Source organism: Scylla paramamosain, chromosome 34 (assembly GCF_035594125.1).
Source record: "Scylla paramamosain isolate STU-SP2022 chromosome 34, ASM3559412v1, whole genome shotgun sequence".
In the NCBI taxonomy this organism is placed as follows: Eukaryota; Metazoa; Arthropoda; class Malacostraca; order Decapoda; family Portunidae; genus Scylla; species Scylla paramamosain.
The window spans coordinates 10,262,720-10,272,719 of record NC_087184.1 but is presented as its reverse complement, the minus strand read 5'-3'; the positions used below and the strand labels follow the sequence as shown (position 1 = coordinate 10,272,719).

General features: G+C 40.3%; 1 protein-coding gene and 1 long non-coding RNA gene across 2 annotated transcripts in view; both read right to left on the bottom strand.

Moving 5' to 3' along the window:
* LOC135089964 (paired box protein Pax-6-like) overlaps window positions 1–138 on the bottom strand; it is a 73,358-nt gene extending 73,220 nt beyond the window's left edge. Inside the window, 1 exon segment of the mRNA XM_063986152.1 lies at window positions 120–138. Coding sequence (XP_063842222.1) covers window positions 120–138 — 19 coding nt within the window.
* Window positions 139–2,269: 2,131 nt separating this feature from the next.
* LOC135090143 (uncharacterized) overlaps window positions 2,270–10,000 on the bottom strand; it is a 42,601-nt gene continuing 34,870 nt past the window's right edge. Inside the window, exon 3 of the long non-coding RNA XR_010261782.1 lies at window positions 2,270–2,308. This is a non-coding gene — a long non-coding RNA (uncharacterized LOC135090143). The remainder of the gene's footprint in view (window positions 2,309–10,000) is intronic.

Below are 10,000 nucleotides of genomic sequence, written 5' to 3'. Positions count from 1 at the left end.
CACACACACACACACACACCACCACCACCACCACCACCACCCCGTCTTTCCACATCTCCTTATCAGGCCCCATATCAGATGAGCAGGATAAACACGGAGGGCCCCAGCCACCCACCCACAGCAGGGACCACTAATCATGACCACCCAGCCCCATCCCCTGGTCCCCCTTCCTCCTCTCCCACTCCCACCTTCCACACGACCAGAATAAGGGGGATTCGAACTCCTCTTGCGAAACCTGAGATGCTTCGAAGAGTGAGGAGTCGAGGCTTTAATAACTCTCTCTCTCTCTCTCTCTCTCTCTGATTGCGGGTGGTGGTGATTTTTGTGGGAGGCGTTGGGTGTTCTCTCTCTCTCTCTCTCTCTCTCTCTCTCTCTCTCTCTCTCTCTCTCTCATCTTAGTGTTAATTTCAGAATTTTTGATTGGTTCTAGATAAGCAGAATCTCTCTCTCTCTCTCTCTCTCTCTCTCTCTCTCTCTCTCTCTCTCTCTCTCTCTCTCTCTCTCTCTCTCTCTCTCTCTCTCTCTCTCTACCCTCCAAGATCAACATTTTTCTCCCTAATGAATATTATAGACAAGCCCTTCTCAACATATTTACACACACATACACACACACACACACACAGAGAGAGAGAGAGAGAGAGAGAGAGAGAGAGAGAGAGAGAGAGAGAGAGAGAGAGAGAGAGAGGCAGGGAGCGGGAAAAAAATCCAGTGATATTATTGTGATCATTATCAGGACGGGCGCCAGACAAGCTGTGAAGAGGAATCGAAATTCATGTTTACAAATAATCATAATCAAGCGCAGTGCCTTTTTTGGAGGCTGGTTAAAAAAATAAGTTATAGTTTTCTAATATTGAGTGTGCAAAGGAGTGAAACTAGACATGGCAGCTTTTTAGACATTTGGTGAGCTAAGATAAATAAACAAATAAATAAATACATAAATAAGTATAAATCAAGTGAATAACTAACCGAATAAATAAGTAACTAAATAAATAAAAAAATAAATAAACAGATATAATTTTTTTTTTTTCTAGTGAGCAAGGACTAAATTTTGACTGGCGATATTGAATTTTTTGGCAGTTTAAAAAAAGTTACATTTTTCTTAACTTACGTAAACAGAATAAATTATGGATAACATTTGACTTTTCGACAGGCAGAGAGCAAGTCACATTTAAGTCTCATGAACAAAGAATAAATTGAACACAGGAACATATACGAACGTTATCCTGTGACTGACAATGCTAGAATGACACTTGTTACTTCAACATTACAATTTTACTGAACAGAAAACGAAGCAACGTGTAGACATTTAAAGATTTGAAATACTTGGTTGCTCTTGTAATTTTTATTATTATTATTATTATTGTGCTTTAACCCTTTCACTGCGACAAGAAACAATTAGCAGCACCTGAAGCAATGCGTGGAGTCTTTATAAACATCAGCAAGAAAGTTAGCAATGAAAAAAAGAATATATTTTCCAATTTCTTCACAGTTCAAAGAAAGATGTGGCTGTAGAACAAGTAAAAATGTCTCAGAATGACTGATAATTAGGGAAAGGTGTACCAAGTGGCAGTCAAAGGGTTAAACTGTCAACACACATGGCATTTGTTACTTGAACCTCGATAATTTTTTACTGGAGAGAAATAAAACTACAGACTTGTGAAGAGTTAAACTACTCTGTTACCCTCTTTACTGTGAGATGCTTTTCAAATTTGTACTTAAAATATGCAACAATCTATCAAATTTAAGGAGACGTCACAACACACAACAGTCAGAGGCTCAGCACACTCCTCATCCACTAAACACAAATGGACAACTCAATCACAATCCTCTTCTCTATTCCTCTGTGAACCTAAAATATCTTGCACAAATAAGCAACATCACATCCTGTCTTGGTGGTGTTAAAAAAATCACATAGGACAGAATTCTTTCCTACCCAAACCTTTAGGAAGTTTAGGATGCAATGTAAAATATATAAAGCATCAAATCCTATCCCACTGAGGTTGAATAATTATAGACGACTGAATTCCTTGCCATCAAAACCCATTAGAATTATAGAGCATTGAAATCTTTAGCACAGAAATCCTTAGTAAGCTTAAAATGTTATGCAAATACAAGGAACATCAAAACCCATCTTAAATTAAATAAAAAAGGCAGAAAACTCAATTCTTTACTATTAAAATCACAGTAACAGCATTAAATTCTATCTCACTGGAGGTTAAATAATTATAGAGGATTTAATTCCCTATCAGAACCAATCACGTTAGATACTCGCCTGTTGTCAGAGCCGAGGAGAATTCGATATCACAAGCTGAAAGCAGACAAAAGCGCATCAAGACCTCGCACCATATAATCTAATACCACAAAAAATACAGGATTACAGGAGACATGAAAGGAGAGGAGAGGGAAGGAGTATCAGGATCGGAGAGAGAGAGAGAGAGAGAGAGAGAGAGAGAGAGAGAGAGAGAGAGAGAGAGAGAGAGAGAGAGAGAGAGAGAGAGAGATTAAAGATATGCACAAAAAATATTATTCGTTGAGGAAAGATTACATTAATGAAAAAAAATGACCAATAAATGTACAAGAAAAAACGAAAATGTAAAGAAAATGGTTCAAGAGAGAGAGAGAGAGAGAGAGAGAGAGAGAGAGAGAGAGAGAGAGAGAGAGAGAGAGAGAGAGAGAGAGAGAGAGAGAGAGAATCAAGTCAAAAGAACCACACAAAGAATAGAATACCACCACACACACATACACACACACACACACACACACACACACACACACACACACACACACACACACACACACACACACAAAACCCACAACTAAGATTCCAAAGCAGATCAGATCCCACTCAGACCTCGATGGGGTTGAGGGGGAGGGGGTGGGGTGGGGGTGGATCAGAAGATATAATTACAGGGTAGACGGATGATCATAAGTGCCGCGACTCTATCATGAACTGGCTGCAGGATTAGGCGTGGAATCCCTTTGTGGCGGGGGAACCTGCATCTATTGTAGCTCTGGAACCCTCCTCTACTCGGCGCGCCCACACCCCCTACTCGGCTCACTCTGCTACACACCGCTACACTCCCTCCTCGCGTCTCCTCTCTCGCCTCGCTTCTGTCATCTCGCCGCCACGTAAGAGTACAGTAGAAGTGCTTGTGTTTGGCCGTCTTTGCTCCCTCCCCCCCTTTTTTTTTGTCGGCGTGTCTACTACATTCCTAGTTTTTTTTTTATTGGTGCACTCATTCACTTATACTTTATGCTCGTTGAGAAGTTATGTAAAGTAAGTAAAGGCAGTAAAGTGACAGAGAGAGAGAGAGAGAGAGAGAGAGAGAGAGAGAGAGAGAGAGAGAGAGAGAGAGAGAGAGAGAGAGAGAGAGAGAGAGAGAGAGAGAGAGAGACTTACTTTCATAGACAGAATAATATGATGAAGTTTATATGGTCAGTTACGAAGATGTCATGATCCTTCTCTCTTGAAATAATTCTACTGCAACTACTACTACAACTACTACTACTACTACAGCTACTACAACTACTACTACTATTTCGCAAGGAAGTATAGATAATCAGCAAACACAAAAGTAATGAACAGAAAGGGAAACTAAAGATATAGACTATAGATATAAAAAAAAAAAAAAATGTGAGGGAACGATTTACATTTCCCTCCCTCAGCTGCTCCCATTGAAAGACGCCACCAGCATTTCAAGACAGGCAGGCGGTCAGTGAGCAGCCAGACACCACCCAGCACACCCGGCCATGCTCTGCATAGAAACTAACCTAAAACAACTCTCTGAGGTGCACGTGTGTTTAATGTACCTGTGTGGGAAGTGGTCTCCCTTACAGAATAACAGCAAACATTAACGTTACAATTACAAATGTGACAATAAAGTGTATGAACTAAAGAGAATGTTTCCTCATAAAGCTCACTGGCGCACGTGTTCAGTATACCAGTGTAACAAATATTCTTCCCCTTCGGAACAGCAGTAAATATTAAGATTACAATTATAGGAACTGGTACCTCAGAGGGCCTTTTATTTTCTTCGTTTCTGCTGGCCTTGACCGAAGTCCTTCTTACGTAAAAAATAAATAAATAAATAATAATAATAATAAAGACTAAATAAATAAATAAAAAACAGAAAAACAAAATAAGATAAAAGTCCAAACTATATATGATAAAACCCCAAGAATTAATGGCAACACAACCTAAGCTTATCGCACAGTCTGTCATCACCAAGAATCTGTGAAGTTAATAAACATAAAGGCTTAGGTTGCTATCTATAATAACCTCACTTTCCTTGCGTCCTTTTGTTCTTGAAATCGTATGCAATTATTTCGATGACACGTGTAACAGGAAAACACGTCTCTCTCTCTCTCTCTCTCTCTCTCTCTCTCTCTCTCTCTCTCTCTCTCTCTCTCTCTCTCTCTCTCTCTGTGTAGCGGGACGGGGCGGGTTGTTGTAGGCTGTAGTTGCGAAGGTGGTGGTGAGTAAACCGTTTAACTATCTGTCCATTTTCAGTAGTACATGTTTACTGTCAATTTTTTAGCCATAACGATGCTGGAATTTAAGTTTACCGTCCTCTCTCTCTCTCTCTCTCTCTCTCTCTCTCTCTCTCTCTCTCTGACACTAACTAATCCTAAACCAAAATGAGGCAAACCAGTAACGCTTCCTGTTGACACGTGCAGGGCGTAAACAAAAAGACCACGTGAATCACCACCTACCCCCCCCCCTTTCAACTTCCCCCGTCAACCCTCGCCAGCCGCGGTGACTCAGATAACACAAGATAACGCTGGCTCATGCATAAAGATAAGGAAGGGGGAGAGAGTAGGGACAGGAGAAGCAAGAAGAGGAGGAGGAGGAGGAGGAGGAGGAGGAGGAGGAGGAGGAGGAGGAGGAGAAGGAGAAGGGAGAAACAGGAGGGTGATGTAAATGAAGAGTGGAGTAAGAATGAATAGAGAATCAAAGCAAGGATGAAGAGGAGGAAGAGTGAATGAGTGAGTAAGTGTAAGGATTTGAAGAAGAGGGGGAAAAGAAGGAGGGAAAGGAGGAGGAGGAGGAGGAGGAGGAGAAGATGAAAGAATACAGTGTGGCAATATGTTGGAGAGAGGAGGAGAATGAAAGGAGATTCAAAATAGAAAAAGGAGGAGGAGGAGGAAGATGAGGAGGAGGAGGAGTAAAATCAGTATACAGGACGAAAATATGATGGATAAGAATGAAAATAAAAAAAAGTCAGAATGAAGGAGAAAACGTAAAGAGAAGAAGAAAAAAAAGAACAGTGACGAAGAGAAAGAGGAGGAAGAAAAGTAAATGAGAACTGGAAACTGAAAACAAGAACAAATCAGCAACAACAAAAGAAAGGAATAAGAAGAAGAGGAAGAAGATTCCAGTACGATATGTTTTCTAAGACCTCACTCACTCTTCACCTTCCAGAATCCAGAGTCGCTGCGCTGCCAGACGCTCAAAACTCCCCCTTGCTATCCCTCCCGCCAGCCGCCCGTCGTCGCTGCCGCCGCCGCTCAATTTACACGCGATTAGCTCAGTTTATCGCATATTCACATCTCCCCCGGACATTCCTCGTCATTCCCGACCATCCCAGAGTCAGTGCGCGGCGTGTGACTGAAGAGGAGGAGGAAGGAGGAGGAGGAGGAGGAGGAGGAGGAGGAGGAGGAGGAGGAGGAGGAGGAGGAAGAGAGGGGGTTTCAAGGGTGACGATGAGAATGACGAAGGGAGCTGGATCATCAAAGAAAAGGAGGATAAAGAGGAGGAGAAGGAAGAAACAAAAGACGAAGGAGCGAGGTAACAAATGCAAGAAAATGGAAAGGATTAAGAGAATAAAGGACAAGAACAGATCACTAGAAATTGAAGGAAGGTAGGAAAAAGAAAGAAGGAAAGAAAATGGAATTAAAGACACTCACGAGGGAGGAGGAGGAGGAGGAGGAGGAGGAGGAGGAAGAGGAAGAGGAGGAGGAGGAGACGATGTGTTAGGATTTTCTCCCTGTTTTTCTAACCTGACCGTTGTTGTGAATATGTAACTCTCTCTCTCTCTCTCTCTCTCTCTCCTCTCTCTCTCTCTCTCTTCTCCTCTCTCTCTCTCTCTCTCTCTCTCTTCATCGTAAATACAGCAGTAAGCGAATACGGTAAAATATGATTAAAATAATAAATTCGGAGAGAGAGAGAGAGAGAGAGAGAGAGAGAGAGAGAGAGAGAGAGAGAGAGAGAGAGAGAGAGAGAGAGAGAGAGAGAGAGAGAGAGAGAATGCGTATGGAGCGGGAACGGAGGAGGGTGAGGGGAGAAGGCATGAAAGATGGGAATGAGATAAATGAGGAGAGAGAGAGAGAGAGAGAGAGAGAGAGAGAGAGAGTGATGATGAAGGGAGAGGGTAACAGATGCTTCATTCTCCGCTTCGAACCCTCAATGAATCAGCTTCACGCGCTCGAGTCACTACTGAATGGGGCTTTTGTTTTTTTTATTTATATATTTATTTTTGATGCGCAGAAGAAGAACAATCGAGGTAAAAGAAAAAACAAGAGAAAAGTGTCCTAATAAATATCCTAATACTAAGTAAGAAAACAATGATGCCAAACCAAATGCAAGGTAAATATGCAAACTAACAGATGAATAAACAAATGAATAAATAAATAAATAAGACTAAATAAAATAAGCATAACAACTTCGAAAATCATTTGAAGTCCATAAAAAAAAGTAATGACAATAAATAAACTGGTAGAAAAATAGATGGATAGAGACAAATAAATAAATAAACATAAACAGACAAATAAATATACAAATAAGTGAATATACAAATAAACCAATCTTGAAGACCCAACAAACCCAGGAGGCCCCAGAATGACCTCCTGCACTGCTACATGACAAGTTTCCTTAATGACAAACCACACTGAGGCATTGTTTACTCGCTGTACATCCACCTCTGAATATTATAATGGCCAAATATCGGACAACCTACTCTCTTCGCCCTCTTTTCTTTCCTGTAGATGCTCTGAAAGACTTTATACATTGCCTTTAGTATCGTGGATCGCCATATCGGACGAAACTCCTAGCAGCACTAGAAGCAATGCGTGAAGTCCTTATAAGCATCTACGAGAAAGTTGGCGATGAAAAAGAATATATTTTGCAATTTCTCCCCATGTCAAAGATTGGCTGTGGCTGTACAACAAGTAAAGGTGTCTCAGGTTGATTGGTAATTAGGGAAAGGTGTACCAAGTGGCAGTCAATTAATACATTGATGAATACAAATAAATACACGTGCGCTGTAATGAAAAAGATGGGCGGAGCAATATTTCAGCAATCCGCGCAGTCACCACGCCTCATTAGGGCAATTATGGTCGAGGTGCGCCAGTGCGTGATTAATTAACCAAGCTGCGAGTCATTAAAGCAACTGATCCGCCAATTACACCTGCCCCTGTTACCTTGACAAGCACTAATTAGGTGTGAAATGGTGAACACTAATTAATCACCAACACAGGTAAGAGAGAGTCAACACGGGTGAAAAGTGCGCGTTATTATCCTCTCTCTCTCTCTCTCTCTCTCTCTCTCTCTCTCTCTCTCTCTCTCTCTCTCTCTCTCTGAACTCCTTTTATTAACACTTCTAAGTTTTCCATGTATTTGTTTTTAATTTACAATCATGTTTTATTCCTAGACTACAATGATTTCTGTACATAAACTTTTACTTATTTCAACTTTTTTTTCTTTTTTTTCAGCCAAATTTATTTCCATATTCTAAAACGCGCTGGTTTCTTTTTTTTTTTTTCTCCCAAAGGCCACAAAGATGGTTAGTTAGGTTGTCAATGGATGTTTCTCCCCAGTGTTGATGCGGAATGGGTTGCTGAACTATCAAACAATCACACAAACAGCCATGGAAACCTCTGGGAAGTTCACAAAAGTCAGTTAGAAGAAGAGATAAGACGCTACACAAATCTACGTATGCATGACTGCCTTTTGATATGACGAGTTTTTACAGGGAAATGCTACCATAACTCTCTCTCTCTCTCTCTCTCTCTCTCTCTCTCTCTCTCTCTCTCTCTCTCTCTCTCTCTCTCTCTCTCTCTCTCTCTCCCCCACGATTAACACCACGCTAAGCTTCATCCGCGGAGTCAGACGTCCCCTCACCTCTCCCCTCTCCCTTGTCACCCTCCTCTCCCCTCTCGCCTCGCCCCTCGCCCAGACAGCGGGTGGGGGCAGGATGGAGCCAGCAGGAGTCACAGGCGACGCCCCAGTGTGTGCATTTATCCATAAGTAACTTAAAATCGATTTTATTACTTCCGACACAAGGGAAAAAATCGATAGACGCGGTATAGCATCGTGTGTGTGTGTGTGTGTGTGTGTGTGTGTGTGTGTGTGTGTGTGTGTGTGTGTGTGTGTGTGTGTGTGTGTGTGTGTGTGTGTGTAGTCCTTGTATCGTTATGTCTGTTTATACTGTGAAAAAAAAAAAAAAACAGGGAAGTTACCATAAACAGGACGAACAAGAACCAGTAATGATCAATATTCATACGTGAGACTACAAGAATTACACACAAAAGCACGGGCAGCATTTGGAATGTATCTGTAAGGCAGGGTAAACGAAATTTTGCGAAAGTTTGTTAATGCTATTCATAAATTCATGAAAATGTATACCATGTGTTCGATTATACACAGTTAAAATATTGAACTAAAGTGAAATGTGTTACTATAAATATTGAGTTTAGTTCGTAAGTCTGTTTTATTTATTTTTTCCTTAAGTTGATCGTTAATTTTTGTAAGTATTAATCAGAAATTCAGTGTTGTAACTATAATTCGTATTTGGTGTTACTTATCTTCGCAATAATTATACTGCCAATGCTTCCATCCAGAACAGAATTACCATCATTAACAGGAATACAACCAATACAGGCAATGATCAAACAGGAAAGTTACGAAATACAGAAAAAGCACGCGGAACAAACTAAAAGTCGTATATACAACGACTAACAATATTCAAATGCAGAAGGAGACGAAAAAAAAAAAAAGATAAAAAAAAACATTTAAACATAAAAAAAAAATATATATATAATATTATATAAATAGATAAATAAATAATAATAATAATAATAAAAATAACATCTGGTCCCGGGAGAGGAACACTTAAGGGCCACGGGGAACAACGTCGCAGCGGAAACATCACCCTTAAAGTGCCAACACACGCCACTTTATAACACCTTCACGCTCCGAATCCCAGGTTAATTAATTCTCAAGTATTAAAGATCAAATTTTTGGCGAGGTGTGAATGCGCGCGGGAGAAGAAAAAAAAAAAAAAAAATCAGGTTATTGTCATCAAAATTAAACTCGCCTCTTCTGCTTTTTTTTTTCTTTCGTCTTTTTTTTTTTTTTTTCTGGACGTATAATAATGAATATGCATGGAAGGTGCATGTGTCCCAAGATAACGTGTACTTTAGTTCCCTCTCTGTCAAGTGTGTTATTATTTACTCATATATTTTTTTTTATGTATCAGAACAATCGGACAGGGGAAAAAGAGGATAAAAAGAAAAAAAAGGAAAGACAGAAGGAAGGAAGGAAAGAAAGAAAGAAAGGAAAGAAAGAAAGAAAGAAGGAAAGAAATAACGCAAGGGAGAAAAGACGGAAAGAAAGAAAGAAAAAAGTACGAAAAGGAGAGACGGAACCCAAACAAAACAAACAAAAGAAATGAAAAAAAAATACAAGAGAAAAAAAAGGGGGAAGAATCATCTCTCTCAACCCCCTACCCCGAAAAAAAAAAAAGAATATAAAATAAAAATAACCAAACCAATTCTTCTTAGTACTTGTGTTAATAGTTCACAGCCTCGTCATACCTTCCATTTCTCTCCTTTACCTGTATATTGTATTAGTATTTAGTGTATCGGGTATTAAGTGGATCGCTGGTTTCTCATCACGTGTGTCTGTGGTTTCCTGAGGGCGTGGGAGTCGCACAAACTCAGAGTGGTGCTTAGTTATCAGCGGCGTGGGATTTGAACGATGCTTGTGATTTTATTATACGAT